Source organism: Lagenorhynchus albirostris, chromosome 13, assembly GCF_949774975.1.
Source record: "Lagenorhynchus albirostris chromosome 13, mLagAlb1.1, whole genome shotgun sequence".
NCBI classification, from domain to species: Eukaryota; Metazoa; Chordata; class Mammalia; order Artiodactyla; family Delphinidae; genus Lagenorhynchus; species Lagenorhynchus albirostris.
In genome coordinates this window covers 63745742-63764146 of record NC_083107.1, presented here as the reverse complement: position 1 = coordinate 63764146, position 18405 = coordinate 63745742, and the positions used below count along the sequence as shown (strand labels likewise).

The following is an 18405-nucleotide window of genomic DNA, read 5'->3' as shown; positions in this document are numbered from 1 at the left end:
TGCTTGAGATTTATAAAACTATATTTTGTCTCAAGGGAGTTGAGGTTAAGTAAGTAACTGAATCCTATGTTACAAAATTTCTTTCTCCGCCTTTGTAGATAATGGGAATATACCCTACTCATATAAGAGGAAGATTATTTAAAAGGGAAAAGGAAAGGAACTAATAAATATGCTCTGGAAGATTATTTCAGAAGTGTCAGATTTGAGTTGGGGGAAAGTATATAGCCAAGGGAAATCACTTGCCTTTAGTGATATATTTAGTTTCAGTAAGTTTAAAAATTATGAGATCTTTGCCTCAGAATTATACAGGTTAATTTTTTTTTCCGTAGTTGACCTTGGCCTCAGTAACATGGTTACTTCCGGTCATATTTAACTTTGTGTATTCATAGGTCATATATTTCAGGTTCAAGTTTTCCATTTTTTTAATTTTTTAAGAAAATATATTCCTTGACTTCTAAGGTGCATATCCTTGATGTTGTTTAATCATCTTCCCTAAAGAAAATGCAACTGCTGCTAATTGTTTTTCATGTATGAAGTGGGAAAATTATAGCTAATATTTTCCTGCCTCCAAAGATGTCATATTAGCCAGTTATGTAAGTATATTAGCAAACAGTACTATACTAACTAAGAGTGAACTCTCAATATTGGTTATATCTAGAGAAACAAACCTTCTGGTATGTAAGTAGGGGGTCAGAGCTGGTCTTAGAGCCATGTCATCTTGCTATTGAAAGCTTCTGGTAATATTTTTGTGATACCGTGAAAGTAAATTTTCCTTGGAATGAAAGTAAAGACTGCGTCATGTGTAGTTTTCCTTACAAGTGAGTATTGTTAGGAGTATATTGTTAGCTTTATGCCCTTTAAGAGTAAGGACAGTTCGAGCAAAATGATGTCTAAATTGGTATGGGATGTTTATAAGCAAGTGTTTTTTTTAGTAGTTTCAGGAAATAGGATCTTCATACCTATTTTTCTTTTTCAAGGATTCAAGAATATAAAACATATATATAAATATTATATAAGATTCTACTGTACCTATTTTAATTTTGCTCTAATAATACAGTATTTCAGTGTCAATTATTAACATCAGTTTTATGGTGATAAAGTTATGTGGACGCACATATTAAAAGGCACTCCTAGTTGATAAAGCAAGGTATTAGTTTACTGGTAGTAAAAATGTCCTATCATAACTATTCTTTATTTCTTTGGTCCTCAGGTGTTGGTGTCTGTTCAGTCCCTTATATTAGTAGCTGAGCCTTATTTTAATGAACCAGGATATGAGCGGTCTAGAGGCACTCCCAGTGGCACACAGAGTTCTCGAGAATATGATGGAAACATTCGACAAGCAACGGTTAAGTGGGCAATGCTAGAACAAATCAGAAACCCTTCACCATGTTTTAAAGAGGTATGTTTAATAAAATTAATGAAATACTTTATTAAAGACATAATAGAATATAGTTTAGGTATTATACTTCCCTTTATATCTGTGGTATACTAAAGTTTACTCTTGTTTTTAGTCATGAAAAATCAGTAATAATATAGTACAGGTGAATTTTTTAAACCATTTACTTCCTAAAAGGCATCTGACTATATTTTTGGACAGTTTTATTAATTCTTTATTTTTCATGGCTACTGTTCTACTAGCATACTGTGCTAGTTATTATGTTAGTATATGCTAGAATATGTTACGAAAATATTCTTCATAAAAATATTCTTTTTTATTAGAGATTAAGATACTTTCTAATTGTCTTGCAAATAGAAACTTTGCCCTTATACTAATATCTGTGTGTGAAATTGAAGAAAAAGACATTTCCTTTTCTTTAGGAAAAGTTGAACTTAGTTTCTGAAACCAGTCTTGATACTGTCACGTGCTTTCATTTTTACCACATCCTGAAGTGTGGCTCTTTTCCTGTACTTAGTTATCTCTCCTTAGTCTGCCTAAAATATGGTTGTATTTTTTACTTGTCACATCAGATTACTTCATCACATCTTACTTTAACTCTGTCATGAAACATTTTTTTTTCCTAAATTGTTTCCCTTGATCATCAGTTTCTTAGGTTGTGCTAGAAACACAACACTTTAGAGGAAGAATTGGCGTATTTACCTGATAGAAAATTGATCTTTAATACAGTTAAGCAAATATTATGTGTGAACTATATGTAGCATTATACGCGAAACTTTCCTCATTAAGTAGTATCGATGAATATACTCTGAAGGAATGTAAAAACATTTCTTCCTTTTGTTATTACTAAATGACTTTGCACTTTGAATGACATAGTTGGGTATTTTACTTTTGCAAAGGCTTGTATTCAAGGCTGTGGGTAATTACTTTTCCTAATATTACAGGAAATACAAACATGCATTTCTTTGTACTTTTAAGCATAATGTTCTGTCCCTTTTCAAGTTTGGGCTACTTACATTAAGTAATTCATTTGGCAGCCGTGTGGAATATCACCTGTTACTAGGTACTGCACTAAGGTACTCTGAACTCAAGGAAGAGTGAAAGTCAGTTCCTGCCCTTGATAAACTTATATTCCTCCTGTTTGTATCATAAATTAATTTCTTAGTGCCTTTAAGACTCAAATAACGTATCCAGATATGTAAACTACTTGACAAGTCTACTAGAATGTATAATAACCACCTCAAACTTAACACTGCAACACTGCACTCTTGATTCTTCCTTCCTTTCTTCTCTCAGTAAAAGCACCATGGTCTAAACCCAAAACCCTCACAACGTGTGGCTTCATTCTTTTACTCACATACCACATTCAATCTGTTGACAAATTTCGCTCTACCATTCAAAGCATAATCAAAATTTGATGAAAAATATATTTTCGCTGTGACCAAAAAGGGCTTAATTTCCAAAATATACAAACAGCTCATACAGCTCAATAACAAAAAAAAGAACCCAGTCAAAAAAATGGGCAGAAGACCTAAAGAGACATTTCTCCAAAGAAGACATAGAGATGGCCAATAAGCGTATGAAAAGATGCTTAGCATTGCTAATTATTAGAGACGTGCAAATCACAACTACAGTGAGGGGGGCTTCCCTGGTGGAGCAGTGGTTAAGAATCTGCCTGCCAATGCAGGGAACACGGGTTCAAGCCCTGGTCCGGGAACATCTCACATGCCGCGGAGCAACTAAGCCCGTGGGCCACAACTACTGAGCCTGCGCTCTAGAGTCCGTGTGCTGCAACTACTGAGCTCGCGTGCCATGACTACTGAAGCCTGCGCACCTAGAGCCTGTGCTCTGCAACAAGAGAAGCCACCGCAATGAGAAGCCTGCGCACCACAATGAAGAGTAGCCCCCGCTCACCACAACTAGAGAAAGCCCGCACGCAGCAACAAAGAGCCAACGCATCCAAAAATAAATAAATAAATTAATTAATTTTTAAAAAAGAAAAACTACAGTGAGGTACCACCTCACACTGGTCAGAGTGGCCATCATTAAAAAATCTACAGGGCTTCCCCGGTGGCGCAGTGGTTGAGAATCCGCCTGCCAATTCAGGGGACACGGGTTCGATCCCTGGTCCAGGAAGTTCCCACATGCCGCAGAGCAACTAAGCTCGTGTGCCACAACTACTGAGCCTGTGCTCTAGAGCCTGTGAGCCACAACTACTGAGCCCACGTGCCGCAACTACTTAAGCCCGCACGCCTAGAGCCCATGTTTCACAATGAGAGAAGCCAGTGCAATGAGAAGTCCACGCACCGCAATGAAGAGTAGCCCCCACTCGCCGCAACTAGAGAAAGCCCGTGCGCAGCAACGAAGACCCAACACAGCCAAAAATAAATAAATAAATAGAGTAAATTTTAAAAAAATCTACAAATAACAAGTGCTGGAGAGCGTGTGGAGAAAAGGGAACCCTCCTACACTGTTGGTGGGAATGTAAATTGGTACACCCACTATGGAAAACAGTGTGGAGGTTCCTTAAAAAACTAAAAATAGAGTTGCCATATGATCCAGCAGTCCCACTCCTGGGCATATATCCAGAGAAGACTCTAATTCAAAAAGATATATGCAGGGCTTCCCTGGTGGCACAGTGGTTAAGAATCCGCCTGCCAATACAGGGGACATGGGTTCGAGCCCTGGTCCGGGAAGTTCCCACATGCCGTGGAGCAACGAAGCCCGTGCGCCACAACTACTGAGCCTGTGCTCTAGAGCCTGCAAGCCTAGAGCCCATGCTCTGCAACAAGAAAAGCCACCACAATGAGAAGCCCGTGCACCGCAACGAAGAGTAGCGCCCGCTCGCCACAACTAGAGAAAGCCCCGCACACAGCAATGAAGACCCAACGCAGCCAAAAAATAATTAATTAATTTAAAAAAAAATGATACATGCACCCTGATGTTCACGGCCACACTATTTACAATAGCCAAGACATGGAAGCAACCTGAATGTCCATTGATAGATGAATGGATAAAGGTGTGGTATATATGCAATGGAATACTACTGATCCATAAAAAAAAATGAAATAATGCCATTTGCAGCAACAAGGATGGACCTAGAGATTATCATACTAAGTGAAGTAAGTCAGACAGAGAAAGACAAATACCATATGATATCACTTATATGTGGAATCTAATTGAACTTAAATCTAAAATGAACTTATTTACAAAACAGACTTGCAGACACAGAAAACAAACTTATGGTTACCAAAGGGGAAAGGGGGTGGGGGAGGGATAAAGTAGAAGTTTGGAATTAGCAAATACAAACTACTGTATATAAAACAGATAAACAACAAGGTTCTACCATATAGTACAGGGAACTATATTCAATGTTCTGTAATAAATCATAATGGAAAAGAATATGTATGTATATGTATAACTGAATTACTTTGCTGTATCCAGAAACAGACACAACACTGTAAATCAACTATACTACAGTTAATTAATTAATTAATTAATTAATTAAATCTTCACCCTGGCCAGCCTATTTCAAGCTCCCATTACTGGGACTTCCCTGGTGGTGCAGTGATTAAGACTCTGCGCTGCCAATGCGGGGGGCCCAGGTTTGATCCCTGGTCACGGAACTAGATCCCACATGCATGCTGCAACTAAGGAGTCAACAAGCCACAACTAAGGAGCCCACCTGCTGCAACTAAGACCCAGTGCAGGGACTTCCCTGGTGGCACATGGGTTAAGAATCTGCCTGCCAACACAGGGGACATGGGTTTGATCCCTGGTCTGGGAAGATCCCACATGCCGTGGAGCAGCTAAGCCTGTGTGCCACAACTACTGAGCCTGCACTCTAGAGCCCGCGAGCCACGACTACTGAGCCCGCATGCCACGACTACTGAAGCCCACACATCTAGAGCCCATGCTCCACAACAAGAGGAGCCACCGCAATGAGAAGCCCATGTACCGCAACGAAGAGGAGCCCCTGCTCCCCACAACTAGAGAAAGCCTGTGCACAGCAACGAAGACCCAACGCAGCCAAAAATAAATAAATTTATTTAAAAAAAAAAAAAGACCTGGTGCAACCAAACAAATAAATAAATATTTTTTAAAAACCAAACAAACAAAAAAATCAAGCTACCATTACCTATTGCTTGAATTGTTGAAGTAGTTTTCTGATTTCGCCGCTTCCACTTTGTCCTTCTACAATGGTTCTCCACGCATAATCAGATCATCTCACTCCATTGACTTCCCATTAAAAGAAGATGAAAACACAGAGTCCTTACCATAGCCTTCAAAACTCTACATTGTCTGGCTCCTGTCTACCTATCCTTCAGCATCTCTAAGAGTTCAAAGGCTTTTGATACCAAATGTTAGGTTGTGGAACAACTGGAGCTCTGATATATCAATACTTTGTAACATATCAATACTTTCAGGTAATAAGCTTAATATATGCTTTATGACTAGCAATTCCATTCCTTGGTATATGCTCAATAGCAGTTGTGTACATATTGGGTGTAGAGAATGTTCATAACATTGCCAAAAATTGGAAACAGTCTGATCAGCAGAATGAATGGAGAAATTATGGAATTTTCATAAAGTGGAATACAGCAGTGTAAATGAGTGAACTCCTTCACACATTAAGATGGACAGATATTATAAACACAATAAAGAGCATAAGAAACCAGGCACAAGAGTACTTTCTATATGATTCTATGTATAAAAAGTTCAAAACTGAGTTAAACTCATACTTAAAGAAGTTAGTATGGTGTATACTTTTGGATGAGGGTTAATGGTAAGAAGTAGCACAAGGGGATCTTCCGGCATGCTTGGTAGTGTTCTGTTTCTTATCTAAGTAGAGGTTGTTTTCTTGTGTTCACTGTGGGAAAACGCGTTCAGTTATACACATGATTTGGGCACTTTTCTGTATATGTTAAACGTCAGTTTTTAAATGTATTGAAAGAAATTTGTAAGTATACACAGTCAGTGTAATTTGTTGGTTCATGCTTAAAGTTTTGTTTTGTTTTCTGGAAGAATAAACTGCTAACACAGGGGACTCAAGAGTGGGGACATGACTTTCACAAAAAGGAAATATGTATAATTTGAAACAATAATTCTTTCTCATCTTTTAGAACCTAGCTCACATTAAAGGGGTACCCCTTGTCCATGAATGCTTTTCTAATTTTCCCAATCAGTTGTGGCCTGCTACTGTTTTAATTTCATGGGATTTGTTTTTGTTTTTTATTGTTGTTTTGTATTTTTCAAAACGTATCTTTTTCTTGTGCACTCATCTCCCATCTTATTCTGTGGTCATCATGGTTCTTCGTATCAGGTGGTTTCGTACTCATTTTTGTATCCCTGTATGCATCAAACTCAATAACTTATTGGTGGTGTTTTATGTCCATTCCCAGTTTTTCCTAATTTTTCCCTTGTAGGTATTATTGCCTTTTCTTTAGAGGAGACAAGCTCATTGGGCAACGTAGTAAGTAGCTCACCCAGAATACAGAATAATAATTCCAAAATGATCTATTTTCTAGCTTAAATTTGTCAAAAATAGACTTTTACTACATACACAGAAATTTTACTCGGTTTTTCAAAGAAAGAATTTTAAAAATCTGAAATGTAAAGCACATTTATCTTAAGGAGTTAAACGTCATAAAATAAAATCTTGTTCATAAGTTAATCAGAAGACAAAATTAAGAGAGTAATAATATTGCCTATTTAGGGCTATGTTCTGATATCTGTGCGAATGCCTGTGATTGAGAATCTCTTTACTCATCTAAATGTTCTTTGAGTTCTCTTTGAAAGATAGAAATTGACAGTTTTTCTGTTGTCAATACTTTTTCTCCTGATTATTCATTTATTTACATTTGCCTTCTGACTCTATTGTTTTATAGATGTCTTATGTTCTCTGGATAGGATTAACTACTGAAATGTCTGAGTGGGATTGGGCATTATTTTCTGCTTATAGAACTGGGTATTTCAACACAAGTCATCTGATGTCATAATCCTGATTCTTCCTTGTTAATAATGTAGAGTGTTAACCACATTGAGTTTTGTGGAGAGAAAAAAAATGCCATGTCTTTTAAATTTCATGTTTTTGTAATGCCACATACTTTGTCTTTTAAATTCTGACCCGATCACATGTTGTTCTCTTGCTTGGTTTATTCTTAAGGTTATACATAAACATTTTTACTTGAAAAGAGCTGAGATCATGGCCCAGTGTGAGGAGTGGATTGCAGACATCCAGCAGCACAGCAGTGATAAGCGGGTAGGCAGGACCATGTCTCACCATGCAGCAGCTCTCAAGGTGAGTAACCCTCCCTAACAGGAGCCTTGTCGGTGGCTTTAAAAGAAGAGTTGTATATTCACTGACAGAACTGTGATGACTGCTAGAAAGAAACATTAAATTTATTAAGTTCAGAGGTTACCTAGAAGTCTATAGAAAAGATACATTCCTTTTGACAATGAAGTGACAGTTCCTAAAATTAAAAATGAGTATAGGGACTGAGCCAACAGAGTTTCATAGAGTTGTTTGACAATGATGGCAACAAAATGTTCTCCATGACAGTTTGCATTAGCTTTTCCCTGAGCCTCTTACGTTCCAGAATTTTATTACTTGGAGTAATGAGGGAGATGGTAGCTGCAGAGCCTCCAGCAGCTGATTGGTGTGGAAGCATCTGTGATACAGTCCTGTTTTGGGGGCAGTGAGCTGTTGTTTTCAACTAGGGCGTTCACAGAATGGAAATGTAGTACATGATGGTTTTGGAGATTTTTTTTTTTTTTTTATGTGGGAATCATACCTCCAAAGGCCACCCTTTTTTCCCTGCCTTGGGAGATACCTGTCTTTACTCATCTCTGTTCCTTTTATCCTCCACTGATTATGGTCGTCTCTACTGGCTCCTTTCCTTCTAACTTTAAAAGTATCTTCACTTAAAATGATTAGATGATAATGATAAGGATTTATTAGGGTTTTTTTATTGGTGAATTTTTTTAATGTCCCTATTTTTCAGGTTACATACAGAAATATTTATGAATGTAAAACCATACAATATCTGGGGTTTGCTTCAAAACAAAATGAGAAAAGTGGTGGTATTATAGATGAAAGAAGACTAGCCCTGAGTTGATAAATGTTGAAGCTCGGTGATAGATTCATGGGAGTTCATTTTATATTCTGCTTACTTCTGTATATGTTTGAGATTTTCCATTATAAAAACCTTTAAAAAGAAAATTTTTTTTCTCCTTAACATTTGCATCCCCTTAAGCTAGTTTTATTTTGCCCCTGTTATTATAAAAATGATTCTCTCCTTTTACTACAAAAACTAGAGCTGTTAACACTTTTGCCTCCATTTTTAAATAACCCTCTCACCAATCAACGTTTTGCAGTTGAATTTCCATTCTATGGAAGTGACCCGCTATCCAGTTCTCAAAGTGACCCTGGCTGTGCTCTCTATGCACCTCTCTCCCCTCTGTGCATCTCTCTCCCCTCCAGGCCTTTACAGATGCTTACTTTTGCCTGCTCTACTGGCTCACTTCCATTCAGTTTTCAGCTTAAATTTCACTTCATGGAAACTTGCCTTGACTTTTAAATTAGATGGTTTCAGTATAATCTCTTGTAACACTGTTGCCTACTTGATAAAAACAGTCCTAACACTGGTCTAATGTTCTTTTTTTCTCTGTACTTTTCATCTGTGGGCTATCTTGGCTCCTCTTCTCACACTCTTAATTCTTTCAGGTTGTTTTTTCTTTCCCCTTCTCCTGGATGATTGTGTACCTGAAGCCTTGCTATTTGGCCCTTAGGACTATTTTATTCTCTTTCTCTATCATTGTATCTATACCCCTGACATTGGCCATTTTCTCTTTAAAAGTGACTTTGCAAACTGTTGTCTGCTCTTAGCTTTCTCAAAGTCATATTACTGGCATTTTTACTTGGATGCCCTGTCATCACTCTTCATTGAAGATCTAAAAGAGAGAACTTATCTTTCCTTCAGTCAAATTTTATAACCTTCTGTATTTTCTTAATCTTAAACAACTTTTCTCTGTCTAAAAATCTTCAAATTTTTTTTTTAACATCTTTATTGGGGCATAATTGCTTTACAATGGTGCGTCAGTTTCTGCTTTATAACAAAGTGAATCAGTCATACATAAACACACGTTCCCATATGTCCTCCCCCCTGCGTCTCCCTCCCTCCCACCCTCCCCATCCCACCCCTCCAGGCCGCCACAAAGCACCGAGCCAATATCCCCGTGCCATGCGGCTGCTTCCCACTAGCTATCTACCTTACTACGTTTGTTAGTGTGTATATGCCCATGACTCTCTCTCGCCCTGTCACAGCTCACCCTTCCCCCTCCCCATAACCTCAAGTCCGTTCTCTAGGAGGTCTGCATCTTTATTCCTGCCTTACCCCTAGGTTCTTCATGACATTTTTTTCCCTTAAATTCCATATGTATGTGTTAGCATACGGTGTTTGTCTTTTTCTTTCTGACTTACTTCACTCTGTATGACAGACTCTAGGTCTATCCACCTCATTACAAATAGCTCAATTTCGTTTCTTTTTATGGCTGAGTAATATTCCATTGTATATATGTGCCACATCTTCTTTATCCATTCATCCGATGATGGGCACTTGGGTTGTTTCCATCTCCGGGCTATTGTAAATAGAGCTGCAATGAACATTTTGGTACATGACTCTTTTTGAATTTTGGTTTTCTCAGGGTATATGCCCAGTAGTGGGATTGCTGGGTCATATGGTAGTTCTATTTGTAGTTTTTTAAAGAACCTCCATACTGTTCTCCATAGTGGCTGAACCAATTCACATTCCCACCAGCAGTGCAAGAGTGTTCCCTTTTCTCCACACCCTCTCCAGCATTTATTGTTTCTAGATTTTTTGATGATGGCCATTCTGACTGGTGTGAGATGATATCTCATTGTAGTTTTGATTTGCATTTCTCTAATGATTAATGATGTTGAGCATTCTTTCATGTGTTTGTTGGCAAATTTTATTTAACTCCCGCTTCATCTAGTATACCTACCTGGTCAGTGCTAGGTCCTATCGGTGCTGCCTTCATACGGGGATTCTCCTCCCCATTATTCTCCTCAGTTCCCATAGCTCAGTCGTTTAGATATATCTTTCCCTTACACAAAACCTCGGTGGCTAAAGTCCAGCTTCTTTTGCTTTGTTATTTCATTCAGTGTCTTGTTTTTATCTCAAATTCTTATTCTTTGTATCTGTAATGCCCTGATTTGGAAATCTATCCTGAATCAGTCCAAATTTATATCATCTCAGGTATACTTTTGCTGCTGAGTGCTACTTGAGAAAAGTATACAGCTCTTCAGTTTAATTTCACAATAAAGGCATAGTATTCCCACCTCAACTGGGCCTTCATAATTGTCCTTTTTTTTTCTTCTTCTTCCCTACTTAGTGTTTTCTTCTGTTGTCCATGGTGGAAGGGAAATTGGGGCTAGAAAAATTTCGAGTTACCAGTATGTAAATATACTTTGAAACCTTAAAAATGGCTGCAAATGTGTAGTTGTCTTATCTTGCTTATATTGTCTTCTACTTCTAACCAAAGTTTAGGCTCTGTAAAATCAGAGATCATATAGTTGGTCCTCCATATCCACAGGGGATTGGTTCCAGGATCCCCTGCAAATACCAAGATCCACAGATGCTCAAGTCCCTTAGATAAAATGGCCTAGTACAGTCAGCTCTTTTTATCCAGCTGTGTCCTCCTTATTTTACACATTGCTTTTACATTGTTACTGTTGAGCACAGTTCCTTGTTCTATAAATGTTGGTTAATTTTCAAAGTCAGCTATTGACACAACTAATTTTCAAAGCCCTTGGTGTGAGATTTGAGGTCATTTCTCTCCCACTAGAAATTTATAAACTAAAACTTAATGTTTGTAAACAACCAGCCACTCTCTGTTACATCTCTATATCCTTCCCTAAATGGCAGTGTGGGGTAATACAAAGTTATGTACTCTCTCTAGATCTTCTTTTTCATTTGCTTACATTTTAAAAAATCCTTATGATTAAATTATTTATAAGGTGTAAGCCAGGCATTACATGAGGCGATGAGTATGAAAGATTTCCAACGTTTTACATAGGGCCTAGTTTTCATTCACTAAAATAGCAGTGGTTTTATTTTAATTTATGGACTGTCTCTCAAAAATTTTAGTCAGAGGCAGCATGTATTACAAGTTAAGATGTTATTCTCTTTAATTTAAAACTATATATGGCAAATGACTGGTGTCCTCTGAGTCATTAGTAATGCTGTTTTTGTTACAGGTGTTGGGGCATTGGTAGGGTCTGTGGGCATGCTACTCAGTACTCAGGGCTTACCAGCAGCGTCAGTTACTTTGAGGTTAGAGATTTGTGCCAACTTTGTTCACTGCCTGTTAGAGCAGCTAGCTTAAGGAAGGTCTTACTAAATTTTTGTAGACCTAATGCTTTGGGTTTTGTTTTGGACTCAATTCTTCCCTCCAGTGATGTTGTGCTAGTGTCCCAGGGTTTACAGTTCTAACATCACTCAATTTTCCCCTGCGTAGCGTCACACTGCGCAGCTCCGAGAAGAGCTGCTGAAACTTCCCTGTCCTGAAGACTTGGACCCTGATGCCGATGATGCCTCGGAGATGTGCAGTGCCACAGCGGGTGCTGAGGAGACTCTTATGCATGATCAGGTCAAACCCAGCAGCAGTAAAGAACTCCCCAGTGACTTCAAATTGTGAGCTGCATTGATATGGACTTCACAGACGCAGAGGCTTTGAAGCACAAGCCAAATATGTCAATATTTGTATGTAAGAAACTAATTATGTAATAGGTAATGAAACTGAAATTATACTACACCCTTAAGGAGATCCAGTTTAATTCAAGGTGATCTTTTATTTACCTGTACAAGAGTGTAAACTTTTTTGTGCTTTTATTTTTCACTTGTGAGAACCACTGATTGGTATGTTCAACAAATTTGTGTATACAAAGAAATGGATAAATCACTGATTATATAAGGGAAACTACCTTAGGAAAGAATGTTTACTGAATTTTTTTTTTTTACTGTAGAGTGAAGGGTTGTTAACAAAGAATATATATTGGTCATTCTTACAACTACTATTTAAAGTCAGCAACTTTTCACTGAATTTGATAGATTTTATGTTTGGCCATATCTTCATGCTCATATTTGATTTCTGAAGACCTCCTACATACACTTCAATAAAAGTTAAATGGACATACTCCCTCTTTTTTGATTTACTGGTACATTTTTTAAATGATAAATCTGCCATAAAATGCATTATAGCTGGAGACTTGCACTTGTATGGATGAATTTATTACATTCAACGTATTTAATTTTATGCTTTCTAAAATTCTAAGATGCAGAAAAATAAATGAACATGATTTTATTCTATGCCAATATTTGGGCCTGTGAATGTATCTGTTATTTGAATTTAAGTATATGAAGAGGAATGGTCAATTTGAAAAGTCACTCTAAACTGAGTTTTTCCTAAAGGGCTCCTTTCTTCCTGGACTATCTGGTTTTATTACTAACGTCACATGTATATGTTAAACATTGAGGCTCTGTAGAGCAGAGAGGATGTACCTCTCTGGTGCTGTTACAGTACATTCTGTACTTGCCATATAGGCTCATTTTCATGCAAATTCTTCCTAGAGCCAAATAAATAAAGACTTAGGTGTATTGGTATGTCTTGTTTCTAAAACAGTTTGCCATGGTGTGAAATGCTATTTCTACAAAGAATTGGACACTTTCAAGAGCTACTCACGGGAAAGGGAAGGCTATTTTTTTCAAGACCAGTTATCACAAAGGAAGAGCTAAGGTGATTCTTGATAGTGTTAATAGAAAATAAACTGGAAACCCTGAATCTGGAGCTGACCTGAGGGAGAAGCTGTATCCTGAGCAGTGAGTTACTCTCTGAAGGAAAAGGGGAACTAGGGATCATGATACTCTCTCAACAAGGTACAGAGCTCCTTAAAGTGAATAAAGTGTGTGACCAGGAAATCAAAGGTTCCCAAACACATAGCATTAGGTCTAGTGGGTGATGAGTTACACAAGCATGACAAAATCGAGTCAGTTTGTGAGGAAGCAGAGTCAATTAAATGTTACTCACAGACCTGCTATCTTATAGCTCAGTATAAAATTAGCAGCAATAAGTAGTAAAAGGGCGGTCATCACATCAATCCTCTAGGCCTTTTGTTTTTCGGTCTCTCAGGGTCCTGTCAGGGATAGATGATAAAAGCTTCTATCCAAGTATATTGTTTACCTCCAATTTGGGATTTTATATTTAATCATTAAAATAAGGTAGGGTCATTTCCCTAATGGTCATTTCACACCATTAGTCCTCAGAAAACTTTATAAAGGCTAAGTAACAATATCAGTACTGTAAGTTCCAGTTCATGTTTTTTAAAAACCAAGGCCTAAAGTCTGAATTTGAGACTTTAGTCTAATTTGGTTCCACCTGGAATCTAGACTACAACAAACATTTGAGCACTCAGTTTGTACTAGGTACAGGTTCCTGCACTTGAGGATTGAATGACAAACATGAAAACATAATGTCAGTGCAAAATGGTAAGTTCTCTGATACTGTTATTTACAGGGTATATTGGGAGCACAGAGGAGGGACACCTACCTCAGGCAAAATGTTGATGGGCACTGAGTTGATATGGTCAGGAAGAGCTTCCTAAAGGAAGATATCCTGGACTTCCCTGGTGGCGTAGTGGTTAAGAATCTGCCTGCCAATGCAGAGGACACGGGTTTGATCCCTGGTCTGGGAAGATCCCACGTGCCGCAGAGCAACGAAGCCCGTGCGCCACAACTGCTGAGCTTGCACTCGAGAGCCTGTGCGCCACAACTACTGAGCCTGCGTTCCACAACTACTGAAGCCCGTGCGCGTAGAACCCGTGCTCCACAACAAGAGAAGCCACCACCATGAGAAGCCCATGCACTGCAATGAAGAGTAGCCCCCGCTCGCCACAACTAGAGAAAGCCCACGCGCAGCGACAAGGACCCAATGCAGCCGAAACAAAAACAAAAACAAAAAAAAAGGAAGATATCCTGAGTCTGGAAGGGTGAGGATAAGTAAGTTAGCCAGGCAGAAAGAAGTTATTCCAGATACAAGAGAGCAAAAAGGAGAGCTTGAGTTAATGGTACCATGTTCGATACTATTGGACTTTAAGAGGCAAAGTGGGGATAGTTGAATGGGTGCGATGTGGGCTGTGGTGTCAGGAAGTTAGGAGGGGTTGGGTCATGGAAGAACTTGGTTGTCCTGTTAAGGAGCTTTGACATCCTGCAGGTGATGGAGGACTGTCCAGTAGCTTTAATTAGAGGAGCAACCTGGTCAGATGGTATTTCAGGAAGATCGTTCTGCCAACTGTTGGGTGGCAAGGAGGTCAGTAGAGAGCCTACACTAGAGTCGAGGTCGTGGTCATAAACTAGGACAATGAAGGGGTGGAGAGGAAGGGAAAAGTGACAGAACTTGGGGAAATATGTATTTTTTGGTATGGGAATAACTCCAGGATGTTTACAGGCTGAGGAGCCAGGGGAGAAGGGTGAGTGTGAAGGCCTGGGAGAAGGCTGGAGCAGATGCCAGCAGACATGGGATGGCCTAGGTCCAAGAGCACGTGAGGAAATCAGTAAATCCAATGGTCAGTTCATAAAACTATTAGCTATGAAGTTGTGATCTTAAAGAGAAGTACAAAAATAAACTGCTTCGTTAACATTTTAGTGTTAAGACCAGTATCCCCGAAGTCAGACAAATGTAGAAAGTACTGTAAACTTTTTTTTCGTTTTTTTTTTGGCTGCACCTGCTGCTTGTCAGACCTTAGTTCCCCAACCAGAGATCGAACCCGGGCCCTCAGCAGGCAGTGAGAGTGCAGGAGTCCTAACTACTGGACCTCTAGGGAATTCCCAACAATTTTTCTTTGATGTCCTATAATTTGGTTTACTTAGGGTAAGATGGGTGAGGTGAAATATTCTAGTTAGTGTGTCAAACTGTGGTGAAGGGCCAAGGTTTTTGGTTACCCTTCTTTCCGTTAGAGACCAGTACTTTATAAAATACAGTGAAGACATTGCAGCATTGTCCTATTGCTTACTCACTTTCTGTACTTAGCCCACTGCCAACTGGTCGCAGTCTGTGGACTGTGGCTTGATCGGCCCTGTACTAAATAACTCAAACGAGGGTTGGTCCCTAGCTAGGCATTGCTGACTGGCCATTTATTCCTTAAACCAAAGCTAATTATTTAGTAGACAAATTTCTACAGTTACATTTTTTTCACCATATTACATACTTTTCCACAATTAATAGTTAATACTCTGGTATGTCCATGAGATTGGTTAGACCAAAAGATTCCAAGAAAGAGACAGACATGCCTGCTGGATCAGCCTAGAGATGGGAACAGACCCAGTTGCAGACCTTGGTGGAGCTAGATACTCAGCTGGAGCAGGCAGCCAGGGTACAAGAGGACTGGCATGAGGAGCCTGGGCCAAGCTGCTGCACTGGTGTTTCAGTCTTAGACAAGGTGGTCAGAACATGACAGGGCCTCAGGTTCATTTGGTTTCAGTAATACTGAGCTTTTTGAGTTGTTTTTCTTTTTCTCTTTTATGATAGTTATACTCTGTAATGAATAGCTCACTAAGGAAAATTGGGAAAATACTGAAAAATACAACATGTGAAATTAAAACACTTAATTTTCTGATATCTTTCTTCATAGTCTATTTTCTATACTTCTCTTTTCTATATAATTGGTATATTGTATGAACAATTTTAGCACCTTTTTAACAATATATTATGCACTTTTTATCATAAAGAAAATTAATGGCGGAACTTACCTTGTGGCTCAGTGGTTAAGAATCCGCCTGCCAATGAATAGGACATGGGTTTAAGCCCTGGTCCAGGAAGATCCCACATGCCGCGGAGCAGCATGTGTCACAAGTACTGAACCTGTGCTCTAGAGCCCATGAGCCACAACTACTGAGCCAGCGTGCCACAACTATTGAAGCCCGCACGCCTAGAGCCCGTGCTCTGCAACAAGAGAAGCCACCTTAATGAGAAGCCCGCACACCACGAGGAAGAGTAGCCCCCGCTCGCTCACTGCAACTAGAGAAAGCCTGCGTGCAGCAACAAAGACCCAATGCAGCCAAAAATAAATAAATAAATAAATACATTTATTTAAAAAAAAATTAATGACTGCATGATATGAATGTAGTTAACTAATCCCTTACTGTTGGACATTTAAGCTATTTCTATTTTGCTAACTATAAATAATGCTCTAATAACCATGGTCTATATCTTTTATTTCCTTATGATAAAGCCTAGAGTTATTAGGTCAAAGGGTTTGATATTTAATGACTAATTGCTTTCCAGAGAGATTGTACTGATTTCACACTTCCAGGTTCAGTTAATGTTCCTATTCCCTGGCCAGCATTGGGGATTATAACTTTTTAATCTGGAATTTTTAATGTATCATCATTAAACATGCTTTAGTCTGCTTTTTTTTTCAACAGTGTTTATATCAATATTTATTAACCATTTGAATTTCTACTTTGTCAATAATCAGTTTATACCTTTTCCCCATTTTTTGTATTGTTTTAGGATGTTTTAATGTAAATGAGCTACTTGCATAGTAGAATATTAATTTTTATCATATTTGTATGTTTTCCAAGTGGCCTTTTAACTTTCAATTTTTCTCATAGAAGTTTTTTGTTTGTTTTAATTTGGCTGCATTGGGTCTTAGTTGTGGCATGCGGGGGATCTTTGTTGTGGTGCGTGGGCTTCTCTCTAGTTGTGGCACGTGGGCTCAGTAGTTGTGGTACATGGGCTTAGTTGCCCTGTGGCATGTGGGATCTTAGTTCCCTGACCAGTGATTGAACCTACGTCCCCTGCATTGGAAGGTGGACTCTTAACCACTGGACCACTAGGGAAGTCCCTCATAGAAGTTTTAAATTATCATGAAGTCATCTATTGATCTTCTCCTTTGTGATTTTAATTACTTTTTTACTCTTTTTCAGAACTCCCCTCTACAAAGATGAAAGAATCATATATTTTCTAACTAGGATTGGTTCTGGTATTGGTGTAAACCTGTCTGGAGCTAAATTGGAACAGGCCTAAAAGTTCTCTGCTTCCCATCCCCTCCAGAGCCTAGCAAGGTGGTAAGAATGTAGGGGCCACATGCTTGAGTTGGACGGGGCACACCAGGTTGAAAGGAAGCTCTTTCCTCTTTTTCTCTTCAAAATCTGTCCAGTTTCCAGCAGCCATCCTCCTTTTTCTCAGCTTCTAGTGTCCTGATTCTTCAAACTAAAGGAGCTGACAGCCCTCCGAACTTACGCATTTCCTGGGCAGAAGCAGCATCCTCTGGCCTTCTTCCCTCAGCCCCTGGATGTGATCCTGTAGTGATCCCATGGGCTCCACCAAAAGACTGGTTTTCTTTGTTTTATTCATGTGTCCCTCCTCAGGTTGCACCAGCTATGTTTTCCAGTGCAGGAAGAGATGAAGAGATTGCAACAGGCCACCGTTTTGATAGTGTTTTAGTTTTACTCACTTGGAGTGTCTCCAAGGAGGGAATGCCCAGTCCAGCTATGTCAGCTTCAGGTTGCCCTGGGTCACTGGGCAGCACACAGCCTCTGGTTAAGTATCTCTGCCTAGTGGGGTTCCTAGGAGAGTGATTGATCTTCTCCACCTCCCTGGCCTCTCTCTTTTCCAAGGGCCGGGTCACAAGGGTAGACACAGATCTCCTTCATCCTCGCCACCCCCTCCCCTTCTGTTCCTTGCTCTTGTTTTTCCCTAGCCTTTCTACAGGTTTTGTTCTTTGATTTATCTCTTCCTCTTTTCACCTTGTTGTCTGCAAAACTGGCATACCTAGCCCCAGAGTACCTCCCATTTCTCTGGAGCCATTATTATTTAGAGGGACCAGCTAGAGCTCCTTTAGCTTGTTGGTGCCCCTTTTCTACAAGTGGCTATGCTTGTTATCTTAGCTCTAGCTCTATAAGGTTTTTTTGACCAGTTGGCCTCTTGTA

The 18405-nt window shown here is 39.1% G+C and overlaps 1 protein-coding gene across 1 annotated transcript in view; it reads left to right on the top strand.

The window, feature by feature from the left end:
* BIRC6 (baculoviral IAP repeat containing 6) overlaps nt 1-13096 on the top strand; it is a 238594-nt gene extending 225498 nt beyond the window's left edge. The window contains exons 72-74 of the mRNA XM_060168808.1: nt 1211-1399; nt 7563-7697; nt 11936-13096. Coding sequence (XP_060024791.1) covers nt 1211-1399; nt 7563-7697; nt 11936-12115 — 504 coding nt within the window. The 3' untranslated portion in view covers nt 12116-13096. The remainder of the gene's footprint in view (nt 1-1210; nt 1400-7562; nt 7698-11935) is intronic.
* The last annotated feature ends 5309 nt before the right edge of the window (nt 13097-18405 follow it).